This window comes from Gobius niger, assembly GCF_951799975.1.
Source record: "Gobius niger genome assembly, chromosome: 16".
Taxonomy (NCBI): Eukaryota; Metazoa; Chordata; class Actinopteri; order Gobiiformes; family Gobiidae; genus Gobius; species Gobius niger.
In genome coordinates, this window is record NC_136867.1 from 26,390,374 (window position 1) to 26,409,032 (window position 18,659).

Consider the following 18,659-nt stretch of genomic DNA (forward strand, 5'->3'; position numbering starts at 1 on the left):
AAAGACGGAAATAATCAGATCCTGACGCATCATGAAGCGGCACGGTGGTGCAGTGGTTAGTCCCGGGTTTGATTCCCACCTGGACGGGGCCTTTCTGTGTTTGCATGTTCTCCCCGTGTCTGCGTAGGTTTCCTCTGGGTACTCCGGTTTCCCCCACCACTAAAACATGTACAATAGATTCTCCTCTGGGGGCAGGACTCCCCTGAAAAGAGATTCTTCATCTCAGTGGGACGATCCTGGTTAAATAAAGGTCAATAATAAAAATCAGAGGAGACCATTTATGTAAAGATGCTAAGCTAACCACCCGCACAGCCGCGGGGTCACTGAAAGGTCAAATACGCACTAATATGGACTTTTTCCAACATAAAAAGTTGCATAGTTCACCTTTAACATATATTTGGAACATAGTACTCTACTGAATAATACGTGAAGTTGAAAAATGATATAATTACAGTTTTTAATTACCTTTTTATTTACTTTAATGGCTTTCATTTTTCACTTTTAATGCCTCACAGAAACTGGCAGTAATATAAGAATGACTTTGAGTATTTTAGCTTTATTTGGACACAAAATGTTGCATTTGTGTGAATAACAAATCGATTTAATTGATCACTTTCCACATATTTGACTCTGGAGAGGTGCTTGGAGGACAAATGAAAGGTCCAAGGGGTCCGCGGTACAAAAAGATGAGAATCACCATCGTCTAGCGAGAGAGTGGAGAGAAATGCCACTCTTTTTGTAAAATAGCAGAATAATTCTGTATAAATCTGTTATTGTTTAAATATTGAGATAAAACTGATCCCCACCAAAGTTTTCATCACTTATTTTCATAAATGGATCGTGTTATTTTTGTAAACATTTTTTTATTTTTTTGATATCACCAAATTTTATACAAATCAGGTTAAATAATTCACATTAATCCACAGACTCCATCTCCAGATCTCTGCTCCTCTGCTCCGCCTCATCCACCTGCACCTCCTGGACTGGGGCGTCTCCCTCTGCCCCGGGACAGGCCTGGTCCTGGGGTGTCGCTCCTGCCTGGGCCCCCTCCCCCTCCTCCCCCTCCTCCTGCTCCTCCTCCGGTAGCATGTGGGAGATGGTGAAGGCGCTGGCGATCTCCTGCAGCCGTGCCTGCTGCGCCTTGAGCCGGGTGATCTCCTGGCTGAGGGGGGATTCCTTTTGGGGCGTCTCGGGGGCGGCTGCAGGGGGGGGCGGAGGTTCCGGGACAGCGGGGGCGGAGTCTGCGGGCTGCTCTCCCCCCGCGCCCTGCTCCTCTCCCGGCTGAGGTTCGGAGGAGTTTAGCTCCGGCTGGTCCGGTTCCTTCGGGGCGTTCTCCTTCTGGCCTTTCCTCTCCTGCTGCAGAGCGCGGCACAGGTTCTCCAGCTTCTGGTTTTTCAGGACGATCAGCTCCAGCTCCTTGTCCTTTAGAGTCCTCTGGAAGACCAAAGAGGCTGGTTGGCATGGTTACATTCTCCCAAACGACTCTGCCTATACCCGAGTCTCAGTTCATCTGTTCAAAAGTACAAAAACATTTAGCGAAGACTCACATCCGAGACCATCTCGAGGAGGTTCTTGTTGCAGTTGTCGAAGCGCGTTTTCCAGGACTGACACTCCTTCTCCAGCTTCTTCATCTTCTTTGACATCTGCAAAACACAAAACAAAAATCACATAAACAACACACATGAAAGCCGGGCAAAGGTTTACAAAAGTCCTTTAAATAATGCTTCTCTCCCTCCCTGTTGTCTCCCCTTCTTTCTCCTCATATTCTTCCCCTTCCCCTCTTTCTCTCCCTTCTTTCACCCTCCTCTCTCTCCCCCTGTCTTTCTCTCTCTGCCTCCCCTTTCTCACTCTCCCCATCTCTTTCTCTACTCTCCCTCCCTCCCTCCCTTTTCTCACACTCCCCCTTCCTCCTCTCCCCCCTCTTTCTCTCCCCATCTCTTTCCTCTCCCTACCTTTTCTCATGTGCCCCTCTTCACCTCTCCCCTCTTTTTCTCTCTCCCTTCTATCTCTCCCCCTCTCTTTCTTTCCTCTCCCTCCCTTTTCTCACGCACCCCCTTTTCTCCTCTCCCTTCTCTTTCTCTCTCCTCCTCTCTCCCCACTTTCTTTCTCCCCATCTCTTTCTTTCCTCTCTCTCCCTTTTCTCACGCTCCCCCTTCCTCCTCTCCCTCTCTTTCTCTCCCCACTTTCTTTCTCCCCATCTCTTTCTTTCCTCTCTCTCCCTTTTCTCACATGCTCCCTTTTTTCCTCTCCGGCTCTTTCTCTCCCTTCTTTCACCCTCCTCTCTCTCCTGTCTTTCTCTCTCTCTCTCCTCTGCCTTCCCTTCGTCCTCTGTCCCTCTTTCCCTCCCCATCTCTTTTTTTCCTCTCCCTCCCTTTTCTCACACACCCCCTTTTCTCCTCTCCCCCTCTCTCTCTTCCCATTTTCTCTAGTCTCCCTCTCTTTCTCTCTCCACTCTCTCTCTCCCCATCTCTTTCTTTCTTCTCCCTCCCTTTTTTCACGCACCCCTTTTCTCCTTTTTGCCTCTCTTTCTCTCTCCCCCATCTCACCTCTCTCTCCCCATCTTTTTCTTTCCTCTCCCTTTCACACCTCCCTTTCTTCTCTCCCCCTCTCTTTCTCTACTCTTCCTCCCTCCCTCCCCTTTCTCACACTCCCCCTTCCTCCTCTCCCCACTTTCTCACTCCCCATCTCTTTCTTTCTTTCTTTCTTTCTTTCTTTCTTTCTTTCTTTCTTTCTTTCTTTCTTTCTTTCTTTCTTTCTTTCTTTCTTTCTTTCTTTCTTTCTTTCTTTCTTTCTTTCTTTCTTTTTTTCTTCTCCCTCCCTTTTTTCACGCACCCCTTTTCTCCTTTTTGCCTCTCTTTCTCTCCTCCCCATCTCACCTCTCTCTCCCCATCTCTTTCTTTCCTCTCCCTTTCGTGCCTCCTTTTCTTTTTCTCTCTCCCCATTTCTTTCTTTCCTCTCCCTCCCTTTCCTCACAGGCCCCCCTTATCTCCTCTCCGGCTCTTTCTCTCCCTTCTTTCACCCTCCTCTCTCTCCTGTCTTTCTCTCTCTCTCTCCTCTGCCTCCCCTTCCTCCTCCCTCCCTCTTTCTCTCACCATCTCTTTTTTTCCTCTCCCTCCCTTTTCTCACACACCCCCTTTTCTCCTCTACCCCTCTCTCTCTCTCCCCATCTCTCTTTCCTCGCTCTCCCTTGTCTCCTCTCCCCCTCTCTCTCTCCCCATTTACTCTAGTCTCCCCTTCTTTCTCTCTCCCCATCTCTTTTTTTCCTCTCCCTCCCTTTTCTCACATACCCCCTTTTCTCCTCTACCCATCTCTCTCTCTCTCTCTCTCTCTCTCTCTCTCTCTTTCCTCGCTCTCCCTTTTCTCCTCTCCCTCTCCCCATTTTCTCTCCTCTCCCCCTCTTTCTCTCTCCACTCTCTCACTCCCCATCTCTTTCTCTACTCTCCCCTCTCTCTCTCCCCCTTTCCTACTATCTCCCCCTCCCCTTCCTCCTCTCCCCCTCTCTCTCCCCACTATCTCTCTCCCCATCTCTCCCCCCCTCTCTTTTGCTCTCCACTCTCTCTCTTTCTCTCCACCCTCTTCTCTCCTCTCCCCCTCTTTCTCTCCCCACTCTCTCACTCCCCACCTCTTTCTCTACTCTCCCCTCTCTCTCCCTTCCCCTTTCTCCCCTCTCCTTCCCCCCCCTCTCTCTCTCTCTTTATCTCTTTCTTTTCTCTCCCCACTCTCTCCCTTCCCCTCTCTCTCACTCTCTCTCTCTCCCCCTCTCTTTCTCCCCTCTGTCCCCCCTCTCTCCCCTTTCCTCTGCAGTTTGTGGCTGAAACTCATAGAAAAGCCTCCGTACTTTGTCCATGTCCTGTTTGAATCCGCTGTAGACGCTGTTGCTCTTGGAAACCGTTCCCTGGAACTCGTCGAACTTCCTGGAGTACATGTCCAGCTGCAGACGACGTGGAGAAACATGTCAAGAACAACAGCCCGTGTACAGCATTGTGTGTCTTCCCATGATGCCTCGCTGTACCTGTGTCCTCATGTCCCCCTCCTGCTCCCTCAGGGCCTTCATCTGCAGCTTACACTCGGCCGTCTGTTTCAGCAGCTGCACTCGAGCACAGACAGAGAGTGAGCCTCACACACACAGCAATATAATACTTTATACTTTAAACAGAGGCGACAAAGTAAAAAGTCCATTTGTCCTAGTGGTAGTAGTAGTAAATGTAGTGTTAGTAGTAGTAAATGTAGTGTTAGTAGTAGTAAATGTAGTGTTAGTAGTAGTAAATGTAGTGTTAGTAGTAGTAAATGTAGTGTTAGTAGTAGTAGTAAATGTAGTGTTAGTAGTAGTAAATGTAGTGTTAGTAGTAGTAAATGTAGTGTTAGTAGTAGTAGTAAATGTAGTGTTAGTAGTAGTAAATGTAGTGTTAGTAGTAGTAGTAAATGTAGTGTTAGTAGTAGTAAATGTAGTGTTAGTAGTAGTAAATGTAGTGTTAGTAGTAGTAAATGTAGTGTTAGTAGTAGTAGTAAATGTAGTGTTAGTAGTAGTAGTAAATGTAGTGTTAGTAGTAGTAAATGTAGTGTTAGTAGTAGTAAATGTAGTGTTAGTAGTAGTAGTAAATGTAGTGTTAGTAGTAGTAGTAAATGTAGTGTTAGTAGTAGTAAATGTAGTGTTAGTAGTAGTAGTAAATGTAGTGTTAGTAGTAGTAGTAAATGTAGTGTTAGTAGTAGTAAATGTAGTGTTAGTAGTAGTAAATGTAGTGTTAGTAGTAGTAGTAAATGTAGTGTTAGTAGTAGTAAATGTAGTGTTAGTAGTAGTAGTAAATGTAGTGTTGTTAGTAGTAGTAAATGTAGTGTTAGTAGTAGTAAATGTAGTGTTAGTAGTAGTAGTAAATGTAGTGTTAGTAGTAGTAAATGTAGTGTTAGTAGTAGTAGTAAATGTAGTGTTAGTAGTAGTAGTAAATGTAGTGTTAGTAGTAGTAAATGTAGTGTTAGTAGTAGTAAATGTAGTGTTAGTAGTAGTAGTAAATGTAGTGTTAGTAGTAGTAAATGTAGTGTTAGTAGTAGTAAATGTAGTGTTAGTAGTAGTAGTAAATGTAGTGTTAGTAGTAGTAGTAAATGTAGTGGTGGTAGTAATGCCATAGTAGTAATATTTATTGGTTTATTTGGTCGGGGTAGTGCATGTTAATGAACATACATGGGTCTCATGCATGTAAACAAGCCACATCGGATTGTAACTTTGGGGTAATTTCCATCCGTCGTCGCCCAGGTGCAGTCTCGAATACACTCTCATTCATCCAGGCCTATTGTACATGTTTTTAGTGGTAGGGGAACCTGGAGGAAACCTACGCAGACACGGGGAGAACATGCAAACTCCACTCAGAAAGGCAACGTCCAGGTGGGAATCGAACCCGGGACCTTCGAGCTGTGAAGCACTAGCACTAACTTCTGTGCTACCGTGCCGCCTGTAGTAGTAGTAGTAGTAAATGTAGTGGCAGCTGCAGTTGTAGTACTAGTAGTAGTATTACTCACCAGCTCCTTCTCCAGCTTGTGCTTGTCCTGCGCCTCCTGTAGCAGTAGGTTGTAGTAGTGGTGTAGTGTAGTAGTAGTGTAGTAGTAGTAAATGTAGAGGAGGTAGTAGTAGTAGTAGTAGTAGTAGTAGTAGTAGTAGTAGTAGTAGTAGTAGTAGTAGTAGTAGTAGTAGTAGTAGTAGTAGTAGTAGTAGTAGTAGTAGTACTCACCAGCTCCCTCTCCAGCTTGTGCTTGTCCTGTGCCTCCTGTAGCAGCAGTGTAGTAGTGTTGTAGTGTAGTAGTAGTAGCAGCAGCAGTATTAGCAGCAGTAGTAGTAGTAGTAGTAGAAGCAGCAGTATTAGCAGCAGTAGTAGTAGTAGTAGAAGCAGCTGCAGTTGTAATAGTAGTAGTAGAAGTAGTAGTATTACTTACCAGCTCCCTCTCCAGCTTTTCCTGAGCCTCTTGTAGCAGCAGGTTGTAGTAGTGGTGTAGTGTAGTAGTAGTGTAGTAGTAGTAAATGTAGAGGAGGTAGTAGTAGTAGTAGTAGTAGTAGTAGTAGTAGTAGTAGTAGTAGTAGTAGTAGTAGTAGTAGTAGTCACCAGCTCCCTCTCCAGCTTGTGCTTGTCCTGTGCCTCCTGTAGCAGCAGTGTAGTAGTGTAGTAGTAGTAAATGTAGAGGAGGTAGTAGTAGTAGTAGTAGTAGTAGTAGTAGTAGTAGTAGTAGTAGTAGTAGTAGTAGTAGTAGTAGTAGTAGTAGTAGTAGTAGTAGTAGTAGTCACCAGCTCCCTCTCCAGCTTGTGCTTGTCCTGCGCCTCCTGTAGCAGCAGGTTGTAGTGTAGTAGTGTAGTAGTAGTAAATGTAGAGGAGGTAGTAGTAGTAGTAGTAGTAGTAGTAGTAGTAGTAGTAGTAGTAGTAGTAGTAGTAGTAGTAGTAGTAGTAGTAGTAGTAGTAGTAGTAGTAGTACTCACCAGCTCCCTCTCTAGCTTGTGCTTGTCCTGCGCCTCCTGTAGCAGCAGGTTGTAGTGTAGTAGTGTTGTAGTAGTAAATGTAGAGGAGGTAGTAGTAGTAGTAGTAGTAGTAGTAGTAGTAGTAGTAGTACTCACCAGCTCCCTCTCCAGCTTGTGCTTGTCCTGCGCCTCCTGTAGCAGCAGGTTGTAGTGTAGTAGTGTAGTAGTAGTAAATGTAGAGGAGGTAGTAGTAGTAGTAGTAGTAGTAGTAGTAGTAGTAGTAGTAGTAGTAGTAGTAGTAGTAGTAGTAGTAGTAGTAGTAGTAGTAGTAGTAGTAGTAGTAGTAGTAGTAGTAGTAGTACTCACCAGCTCCCTCTCCAGCTTGTGCTTGTCCTGCGCCTCCTGTAGCAGCAGGTTGTAGTGTAGTAGTGTTGTAGTAGTAAATGTAGAGGAGGTAGTAGTAGTAGTAGTAGTAGTAGTAGTAGTAGTAGTAGTAGTAGTAGTAGTAGTACTCACCAGCTCCCTCTCCAGCTTGTGCTTGTCCTGCGCCTCCTGGAGCAGCAGGTTGGCCTGGCTCAGTTTGGTTTCCAGCAGCTTCTCCTTCAGGTCTCTGTGTTTAAACACTTTCTCCAGATTCTGAAAAACATTTTCGTTACTTTTATGAGACTTTCTTCCCTCTTCAAACCTGCTTTATTTCTTACACAAAGAGCTCTGGCACCGTTAAACCTACAGTAAAACCTGGCCATAAAAGACCAATGTGTTTGGACCAGGACAGACAAAACAGACTCCATTTCAGGTCGATCTGAGGCGCTGCAGGTGAACAGGGAGAATGATCCTTTAAAGTTATACATCTGATGCTTTTCTGTAGATCACATACAACATATACTGTGTCATTTTATGTTTTCATTGCATTCATGTATTGCATATACGGTATGTTACAAGCCCTTAAAGTGACAGTCTGGAAGTCTAAATGTTTTATTAAAAAGGTGCAAAATCAACCACCATGTCTTGCATTTTGCTGTAAATTAACCTCTTACCACCCGCCTAAACCGAATGAACTGTCCTCTTTGGCTATAGGCCTGTGTAACACCTCATTTGAAAGCTAAGACCCACAAAACTGATCTTTTTCCTTGCGTTGTTGCTGTGTTGTGTCACCTTTATGTTTTTTTTTTTTAGTTTTTGTCACATCTTTTTGTTGTTTTGTCACTTTTTTGTTGAGTTTTTGTCACTTTTATGTAGAATTTTTGTCACATTTTTATTGAATTTTTGTCACATTTTTGTTGAATTTTTGTCACTTTTATGTTGAATTTTTGTCACATTTTTATTGAATTTTTGTCACATTTTTGTTGAATTTTTGTCACATTTTTATTGAATTTTTGTCACATTTTTATTGAATTTTTGTCACATTTTTATTGAATTTTTGTCACATTTTTATTGAATTTTTGTCACATTTTTGTTGAATTTTTGTCACATTTTTATTGAATTTTTGTCACATTTTTGTTGAATTTTTGTCACATTTTTTTTTAAAATTTTTGTCACATTTTTGTTGCATTTACATCCTTGTTTTCTTCTCATTTTTTGTGGCTGTTTTGGTGCTTCTTTCCCCAAGAAGCTTTTTGATTAGGGTAAAGCCAAACTGGAGAAAATGGGATCCGTTCAGGTGGGAGTTACGGGGTTAAGTAATAATCGAAATATAATTTTTTGGTAAAGATCCTTCCTGGATCTCAGCAACTAATCAGAGTCTAGCATCCTCCCACGTCGACCAATGAGACGAGCTTTTCCTGTGAACCGGCCTGTCAGGTCCAATCAGGAGGGAGGGGGAGGAGCTTGATTGTTAACTTTTGAAAATTATGTTCCTGCTCTCCTCATTTTGCAAACTAAGAAGGGCTTTGTGGTTAAAACGGGGAGGAATTTGATTGTTAACTTTCAAATTTCACTCCATCTCTCCTCACTTTGCAAAGTTACAGACAATCACTTTAAGTCTTGTATCATATGTGCTTGAGCATTGATGTCTTCAACTTTCCTGGCTGGCGTCTACCACAAAGGAAATTACCATATTTGGATTACAGAGTCTTTTCAGGGGGATTCTGTGTGTCACGTGGATAACAAACATGTCAGTTTTTATGAATGGATACGATTTACAATCAATTACGAAATGCAAGTCGACAAAACGTCATAAAATGAACATCACAAAGGGTGAGTTTAGTGTATTTTTGCTTGATTAAAACTAAGATGTTCAGGGAAAAAAGTGGCGTGAAATCTCTGCTGCCTTGTTCTATCTGTGCACACGAGTCTGCGTCTCTTACGGCCTCTCTGGCGTCGTACTGCGAGATGATCCCCTTGAGTTTCTCGGCCAGGGAGCTGTTCTCCTGACAGAGCCGGGTGTTTCTGCTGCTGTGCTCCTCGATCTGCGCCTGGATCTCCCCGAGCGTCCCCTGGAAGTGACTGGTGATCTCCTTCCGCTTCAGGTCGTCCTCCCTGCAGCGCTGCAACGTCTCCTCCTGCACACGGGAACACGGTTTTACCCTCAGTACAAAAGGAGACGTTCCTGCTCAGGCTCAGTGGAGGCACCTTTAGCGTCTTGTTGTGCCTCTGCAGCTCCCGGCACAGCCCCTCCAGTTTGCTCCGGGCTAACACGGCGCGGCTGTGCTCGCCCTGAAGCGTCTCCTTCTCCTTCATCACCTGCAGCAGCTTCTTCTGCAGGAGCTTCAGCTGCTTCTGGTCGCTGCGGTGCTCCTCCAGCTGAAACACATCCACAGCTTAACATTTGAACATCATCAGAGCCGAGTTCCGTCCCACATGTTCTGGAAGACTGTTCCAGAATTTAGCTCCGTACAACTGAAACGCCACGTTTAGTCCTGACTCTGGGACCAGCAGGTGTCTGTGATTCATGAGGGAATAACATTATGATTGGATTAATACAGGGCTGGACTAGCCAATAGAGCTCCAAGAACTAGTGGCATCCTTATCATATAGATGCAATTACACAATTAATCTACTAAACTTTTTGTCTCCGAGGGCCAAAAAGAAAAAGTGTCTGTGGGTCGCGGGCCAAACACGGCGATGTCCAGCGTGAAACACATATAACTGTATTTAATAATAGTGACTCCATTTTATCTTTTGATTTACATTTGCATTTGATTCTATCTATGCAAATATCATTAAAACAAATGCTAACTATGGCAAAACCCAAGTTTTAGTAGAGCAAAATCAACTATTGTAGCAATGTAGTGCAAAATGTAAACAACACCACCTGTATCTACAGCACCTACAGTGACTTTACCTCATTCATTTGTTACCTAAAGAAAATGCGACATTAGATCATTTTGAAAGTGTCAGTTCAGCATAAATTCTTTTATAAGTCAATTTTTAACATGAACCTTTGTTGATGTCAATGGCCTTTGCAATAAAAGTTGGAAAAATGTGAACGTTGATGTGCTACAATGCTCTGATAATTACCAAGACACCACAATAGTGTTTGCGAAAGGAGTGAAACAGCGCCCCCAATTTGACGCTGGTGGCCAAAAAGTGTACTGCATCCATATTTACCATTGAGAATAAAGAGGAAGGAGTTCGTATTATCCAGATGCGGCGCAAAAGTAGGTCACCCTCTGGTGGGACAACATAATTGTTCCGGCCCACTTTGGGAACCCCTGTACTAGAGGGATGTGACGCCTTTCATACCCTTCTGGTGGCGCTTTCTTGAGTTATGGTTCCCAGATAATCTCGTATAATGAGCCATGGGCCTCTCAGACATAACACTCATGCCCCTCACATCATATTTGCCAATATAAGAGGAAATAGTTTATTGTAACACCCTCCTAAGACCTCTATTTTTATACATTTTAGACAAACGTATGCAAAGAAGTGCATGCTGGGAGTTGTCAGGCGCCTCTTGCCCTTCGTCTCAGTGCGCACAGTTTACTGATGACTGATTTGTTTTTAGAGGGCCGGTCTTGACCCTAAAGTCCCACACCGATTTTTTTTTCTGCCAGTCCAGCCCTGGATTAACATAACGTTCACTCTGAGATGTATTTGTGTCTCACCAGTTCCGCGTGCTTCTTGATCACCGCCTCCAGCTTCTTCTCCGGAGTCTCCAGTTTGTTCAGACTCTGCATCAGCTGCATGGCCTCTTTCCCTGCAGCCGTAAAACACACTAAATATTCTGCTTCAATGTCCAGTCGAGCCGTTTCAAACACAAAACCTCAACATCTTCAACCTGTCGGGAGGAGAAACTATGAGGAGTATGAAACGAGCCGCTCATAAATAACAGCGGGATTTAGCTCTGACCGCCACGCGCCAACAGCAATGTCAATGTGAAACAAATCATTCTTAAATACCATTTTAAAACCTGCGCTGAAGTTTAGGGACGGCAATCATTTTTATAAAGGTTAATAAAATGGACAGAATGATTGTCAGACGCTGAAAGATGGGAGCAAAGGTTGTGAAAATGTAGTAGCTTCAGAAAGTCTGTATTTTAAAGTTCGATTTCACTGTGACAAAAAAACATGTGATGAATAACAAGCGATGGAAGATGTAATGGAAGCGACCACATTGTACATGGAAGCGTTGATATAGGCAGGGGCGCAGCACCAAATTCTGGGCCCTGGGCACAAACTATCTTGGTGGACCCCGCTCATGTTTTATGTTCTTTAACCACATAACAGTGACAATTTAACCCCTTAAATCACACCTGAACCGAGCACATTTTCTCCAGTTTGGCTTTACCCCATCCAAAAGCTTCTGGAAAAAAGCTGTGAAAATAGCAACAAAACTGAGACGAAAACAATGTTGGAAATGTGACAAAAAAGTGAGAAAACATTGACAAAAAAGTGACGAAAAATTCAGAAAAAAGTGGCAAAAATGTCACAAGAAATTGACAAAAAATTGAAGAAAAAATGACAAAAATGTGACAAAAAAAATTACAAAAATGTGATAAAAGTTTGACAAAAAAATGACAAAAATTTGACCAAAAATCACAAAAAAAGACAAAAAATTGATTAAAAATTTATGAAAAAATGACAAAAATGTGACAAAAAATGACAAAATGTGACAAAAAATAACAAAAAATGTGACAAGAATGTGACAAAAAAAAGTGATAAAAATATGACAAAAAAAGACAAACAATTGATAAAAAAAAAAGGTTGAAAAAATGACAAAAATGTGACAAAATGTGACAAAAATGTAATAAAAAAAATTGAAGAAAAAATTACAAAAAAATTACACAAAAAAAATCTGATGACGTGAGGAAAAAGAGCCTCTCAGTTCAGGCGGGAGTTAAGAGGTTAACAGTGCAGTTCATTTATTTTCTATTATAACTTAATTATATATATAGGTCAACCTATAATGCTTCCTATACAAACACATGGATAGTTAGTTCTTGTTTTGTTTGTTTGTTTGTTTGTTTGTTTGTTATTTTTAAAGGGGTGTCAGGGCCCTGAGATTCATCCATCATTATTGTTTGTGAAAAAATTCTGTCTAGCAACCACTGTATTTCAGCCCGGTTGTGTTTGATACTTATAGTATCAATTATGAGGACATTTAGAAAGTACAATACAGAACGCTTTTTGCAGCACTTTTGAGGGCCCCCACCCTGCACTGGGCCCTGGGTAGGTACCTTTACCCCCCCCAGTCCGACGCCCATGGATATAGAGATTGGAGATTATGTTTTTTTTTCCTTCTTCCCGCTCCTTTTCGAGAATACAGAGTTGGATACTCGTGTACCTGGTCATTTATGAAACTGTATGTAGTGTTTGAAATAAACCAAAACAATTATAGAAATTCAATAAGTTTGGGGAAAATGTGGAAAAAAAGGAAACTAAATGACTGCTGATGTGTTGCTCAAGGAAACAACAGCGGTCTGACCTAAGAGCATATATGTCTCAGTGATGTCATCATGAATCCACTCGTACCCAGGTTCTTGAGCATCTTCTTCTCTGTTTTCTGTTTCTGGTCCTTCCGGCCGGCGTGGGGGATCTCCTCCGGGTCGTCCTGTTCGGGCGGGGGCGCGGTCACGGGGCTGGGGGGGTCCGCGTCGGGGCTCTCCTGCTGGTAGGTGTTGATGATGTCCTCCAGCTGCTGGGCCAGGTCGTCCGTGAGGTCCTGGGACAGAGGGGCGGGGCTAACCTCCGGACACGACTCCATCATCAGACTCTGGAGGAAACACAGGGTTAGATAATTCACAAAACTGCAATAATATAACGGCTACTTCTGCGACCACAGCTACTGCAGACCACAACAGAAACTTATTGCAATCTTTTGAAAATTGTAAGTTTCTGTTTATCCAAGAATAGGTTTGTTTGAATGAGAAGCCTTTTCTACTAATGACAGTTTGCTACTTATTTCTCAAGTAAAATTACTTCTGTTTAAATGCTTTTTTGTAATACTTAACACTGAATGCTGTGAGATCCATAAAGTCTAATTTGATGTGATTTTGTCCTATATGCAGACAGACAGTTGCCTAGATGGCATTCAGCAGTATTCAGTCTTAAAGAGGGGGTATTATGCTTTTTTCAATCCCATAGCACCAATCTATATCACACTACAATGATGACGAAACCTTCTGTTGGTCTGTAAATGCAGTAAATTAGAATAACTGCCTTGTATAAAATTGCTCTCTTAAAATGGCTGTAGTGAATGTCTTGAAATAGGCGTCTGTCTCTTTAAGAACCTCTGAGCCTTTCCGACACGCCCCCTCCACACGCTGTCTGTGGCATCAGTGGGGAGGGGGTTCTGCTGAGGAGCAGTGGTTGGTTACTCGGCTGGGGACGAAAGCTCGGAGGCGTCTCCAGGAGGTGGGGGCGTTCCTAGGAGGACTCAGGCAAACCTATCCCTAAAATGGCCGCCATCAGAGTTTTTACAGATTACTCAAAAATCCGTGAATGTGCCAAGGCAACACTTCAGGCATGTTTTTAATGAGGGAATGACATAATAACATGATGTCAAACTTGAAAGAGTCGATTTTGCATAATACCCCCCCTTTAACTGCATTTGTACCAATATGCATGGATATTTCTCTTCAGACATTGGCAGCTTTTAGGTAAGACTTTGGCATAATCCAGGTCTGATGAAGATGAGATGAGAGCCCATGGCTGGGACAGATACTGTATTTCCAAACTTCTCAGGCTGCAACACCCAAAACAAACAGACTAGCGAATCCCGCCACTGTAAAATGTACCTTGCTCATTGTAATGTATATAATAATTATAATGGCTTACACTTGTATTGCCCTTTACAAGCCAGTGTTACCAAGTTTCTCAAAGCGATACACTGTAGTCAATATTCATTTGCTCCATACTCAGTGGTGTTAAGCTACTATTGTTGCACAGCTGCCCTGAGGCTACTCGTCTGTGCCATTGGCCCCTCCGACCACCACCAACCACACACTCACACACTACAGTCTGGCCTATTGTACATGTTTTTAGTTGTAGGGGAAACCTTGTCTGGCCGGCCAAACTACTTGCTGATATGTCGTCTGGGACCGTTTGCGATTTCCCCGTGGGCGTGATTGACAGACGGGATCAATCAATTAGAGAAAGGCTGGATATGATGCAAGTTTATTTCCAAAACATCCTTTTTCACGGGGAATGCTTTCAACGCAGTTTCTTCCTCCGGTTTTAGGGATGTTCCAAAAAAGGGGAAACTGGAACACCCGGAGGAAACCAAGGCAAACACGGGGAGAACACAGAAAGGTCCCACCGAACCTGCACAAGCACCACCGGGCCGAGATTAAGATCCAATCAGGACAAAACCCAGTCTAAAAAGCGTCTACAATAAGCCTAAATTGTACTAAACTGGGTGAAAACCAAGTATGAACCAGTAAACACCAAACTTAAACACATTACTAAAGCATAAATAACTGTAGAATGAGCTTCCCCTGTATATTAGACTTCAATACGTTTCTAAAAAGGCTCTGAACTAAAAAGTGTAAAGTCGGCCACATATTTTGTCCAAAATAAGCCTCATAATGTAGCACTTCAGGACAGAAGGGGGCGCTGAGCAGACGTACAGTCAGTGCCTCTGCCTCGCAAAACTAGAAGAAGGTTTGTCCCTGTCGTGTTGCCGTACCGGTGCTGAATTTGGACTTCGTATTTTTGAAGTTACTACTCAAAGATAAACATTTAGTTGGAACGTTTTCATTCTGAACACTTAAGAACACCTCAGTACTTTGACTTGAATAAAATGTTGGCAGTGATGTTTGACCTGCAGTATCTGTACTTTCATTCAAGTAACGAAAGTACACTTTGACGTAGGGCTGCTCGATTATTGAAAAAATAATAATCACCATTATTTTAGTCATAATTGAAATCACGATTATTCAAACGATTATTTCTTTTTATTAGATCTTTATTTTATTTACTTATTAATCAAAAAAACTATGCTGATATTTTCAGTCATAAAAGTACAAATGATTTCATGTTTGCCTCGATTACGGAGAGGTCTCTGTTTCACACATGCCCCCTGCTGGCCAGCCCTCACACCTGCGCAAGCAAACTGAGCAGCGCGGCCTGACGACATCATCACACAGCGCTGTTTGTTTTTATATCAGGCAAACCATGAGCCATAGCAGGTGAAATGAGAAGGGAAAATAATCCCAGCGGCCTGAAAAGCAAGTAAAATACAAAAAATATATATATATTCTAATGGCTTTTTTTTGCGTTTATGCTAATTTTGTAATCGTTTAGTGTAGTAATCGAAATTGTAATCGAATTTCGATTAATTGCACAGCCCTACTTTGACGACTGCTGATTGTAATGGTTTCAGATGGCGCTTTCTTGACTCTCAAAGCTGCCCCTGGGGTTGACTGACGGGAGCGAGGCTGCCAATCTGCTCCATCTGCCCCTCCCACTCACTCGCACACCACACTCGACGACCTCGCTCTCCCACTGTCGCTCCAAATCTTACAAACACACAAAGAAAATCTGAATCCACCTCGTCTATAATAATTGACTTGACTCTGACTGAACGTGTTTCTTCAGCTTCATTCTGTGAGAAAAGTTCCAAATGCTTCTACAGTTTGAAGGACTTTGCAGGAGAAAAGCAAAACCACCTTTTCAGTTTCCAAACAGAAGGAGCTGCATGTATTTATAGCCTCACATTGAAGGCGCTCTTTTCTAACGCTGAATGGGGCCTATTATTAGATCAAAGGAATGTTTTTCGACGCAAAAAAGAAAAAAAAAAACACGAAATGACATTGAAGGGAAGATTGAGCGAGTTTGTAGATGATAAATAAACGTGGCGTCCGTTTTAAGACGGGCCTAAAATAGCCGGGGGCTGAACAGGTGCCATGTGGCGCTCTGCGAGAGACTGTCGAGGTCTGTGGGGCTTCAGGCGAGTAAACAAGAGAGACCAGACCAAAGGAATGGACTTTCTGAGGTCAATGTGAGGAGGATTTAACTTCTCCTTTTGTATACTTGTAATACTGCTGCTGCTGCTGCTGCTTCTACTGCGACAATGGTACTACTACTTCCTTACTACTACTCGTGATCCTAGTATGGCACTCGGGGTCATCTGCAACTTTAGACTCGATTCAATCCAGTTTATTTATAAAGCAAATGTGTTGATACGATATGAACATCCAAAAGGTAAACAGAAAACAGCAAAGCAAAAAGAAAACACGTGTCTTAAGGCGAGATTTAGAAACAAGAACCGAATCAGTCAAATCAAAGGGATTTTTCAAGTAAAGTACATATCTTGGAAAAGTTTACTTAAAAGGACGGAGTTATTAAGTGTTTACCTTAATAAATCCTTTCTGTAGTCCCTGTGGGGGTAATACAAGTGTTTATGGGATGATTGGAGGGTCTTTCATCTCCCCCTAGTGTCTCCTGCCAGAAAACCATGCTTGCAACTTGACTGCCACCGACCCGGAGGCCCCAATACACACTGATAGAATCACGAAGAAGAAGCTAGCATGCTAATGGGCAAAGCTAACAGCGGGCTAGCATCACTTTAAACAGTATTTAATATCTAATATCCCCCTCTCCCTTCGCCTTTTCTGTCAGCGTAGTATTTACTCTCCAAGACAATTAATAAGTTAAAAAATCACAACTTGCTACGACACCTGCAGTTGCGCTTATGGCCTCTAGGGGTAAAAGTTGCTTAGTACTGCTTTAAAAATGCTAAAACTAAGTGTTTCCCTCCCCCTACATGTTCCAGCCATGTCCTAATGTGTAGAATGAGCTCAGACCTGTTCACCACAACTGCCTCTAAAATCCTGCACTGTCACTCAAAAAGTTGTTACTTTGGGTCTGAAGTGCCGTCATGCACAAGCTTAATATAATAATTTACTCAATTTTCATTAGTTTGACATTAGTTGTTGATGTTTATAGTTTCACTTCCTTTTTGGACACTGACAGGAAGTGACATAGATAGAGGCAAACAATGTTAAACCGTGCTATACTAATGAGAAATCAGTGAGTCAGAAACCTATGGAACATTCCTACTATCTATGTCGTTAAAGGGACTATACGGATTTTAAAAATGTTAAAATGTTAAAAGTATTTTCCTCCCCCTACATGTTCCAGCCATGTGAGACCTGTTCACCACAACTGCCTCTAAAATCCTGCACTGTCACTCAAAAGGGTGTTACTTCGGGTCTGAATTGCCGTCATGCACGAGCTTAATATAGAAGCTGCAGTTACGCGTAAGACCTGAGGTGGCAGTAGTGAGCATAAAATGTCTAACTTGCATCTAGCCCCTTTAAGTATTTCTTTTTTTTTTAAATAACTTTTCTACCCAACTTTCTTATAATAAAACTATGATTATTACTTACAACAGATCCATCAAAATAAGTCACAATTACAAAAGCATTAAAACCTGTCTTTAAGTAAAATGAAATGAATAATAACTACACTACAGGTGAACTGGGGAAATAGACATAAAACATTTTTTTTAAATTTATTGTACAATCGGTAAATAATTCCTCCCACTCTGCTAGATGTTTCATTTCATTTTTAAGACACAATTTGTACCAAAACCGTACATATTTATAAGCATCTGGTTTCTACTGCGCAAACGTTTAAATTTGTCAAGAAAAGCCTCTTCATTTCAGACTTTTATACTGAAGGTAATAATGGGGCTGTAGCTTGTGAGTTTGACCACTTTCCAAGTAACTATTTAGCAATATTTCGTAAGAACTTAAGATTTTTGAGTAAATTGATCTGATTAGAATGAGTAAATACTGATTATCATTGGACAGACTTTTTAAATGATGATAGAGAACAAACCAGTGTAAACAGAGTAGAAATTCAAGCTAAAACATGACGTGAACATGAAGAGTCAGGCCTACAGTGAGCAACTTTATGCTACCATATTAAAAGTGGCGTCTCTAAGTTAGAACGTAACATTTTGAGTAAGCTGAACGTGCGTTTCAGGGCGTGCGTCTAAAACCGTTGAGAAAAGTTGAGTAAAATGAGTAAAAAAGAACTCACCAGGACGTTGTAGTCGCAGCGGTGTGTGAGTGAATGAGAGGACGGACTGCCACCGGGACAGCTGCGATAAGGCCACCTCAAAATAACCCCCAGCGAGGAGCACGGGGCTGGGAGGGGGCACGGGAACCCCCCCCCCCCCCCCCCACAAAGACGGGACAGCAGAAGGGGGTCTGCTGCAGAAACGGGGAAGTGTGGGAGGAAGGAGGCCATTTTGAGCAGACGATCCAAGTGGTTCTGATCTGAACTTTTAGACAAATCTGGAACAAAATGCAAACTTATCTTAGACTTAAACGAGCTTGAATCATTTATTTTTCTAATTTCAAGTGTTTTTGTCCTATTGTGTTTAAGTTAATTTATTTTATTTTATGCGACATAATCCTTGCTCCATTGCAGGGTTTCTGCTGAGTATTAAAAAAGTCATTTTATTTATTTGTTTGGGACAGTGCAAGCTAATGAACATAGTACATGGGACTTATGCATTTAACCCCTTACCTCCCACCTGAACCGAGCACATTTTCTCCAGTTTGGCTTTACCCCAGTCCAAAAGCTTCTGGAAAAAAGCTGTGAAAATAGCAACAAAACTGAGACGAAAACAATGATGGAAATGTGACAAAAAATTGAGGAAACATTGACAAAAAAGTGACGAAAAATTGATGAAAAAGTGGCAAAAATGTCACAAAAATGTCACAAGAAATTGACAAAAAATGGGGGGAAAAATGACAAAAATGTGACAAAAAAAGACAAAAATTTGATAAAAATTTGACAAAAAAAATACAAAACTTTGACGAAAAAAT

General features: G+C 42.2%; 1 protein-coding gene across 1 annotated transcript; it reads right to left on the minus strand.

Annotated features, from left to right (window-relative positions):
- Nucleotides 1-915: 915 nt before the first annotated feature.
- txlnbb (taxilin beta b) lies at nucleotides 916-18,085 on the minus strand (the record flags this gene model as incomplete). Its single annotated transcript, XM_079573486.1, has 10 exons — nucleotides 17,866-18,085; nucleotides 12,349-12,589; nucleotides 10,483-10,574; nucleotides 9,008-9,178; nucleotides 8,743-8,937; nucleotides 6,953-7,072; nucleotides 4,013-4,087; nucleotides 3,839-3,931; nucleotides 1,548-1,643; nucleotides 916-1,434 (listed from the first exon to the last, which is right to left on the minus strand). Exons 1-10 carry the CDS (start codon nucleotides 18,073-18,075, stop codon nucleotides 916-918), a joined length of 1,812 nt encoding a protein of 603 aa, XP_079429612.1. The 5' UTR covers nucleotides 18,076-18,085.
- Nucleotides 18,086-18,659: the final 574 nt, after the last annotated feature.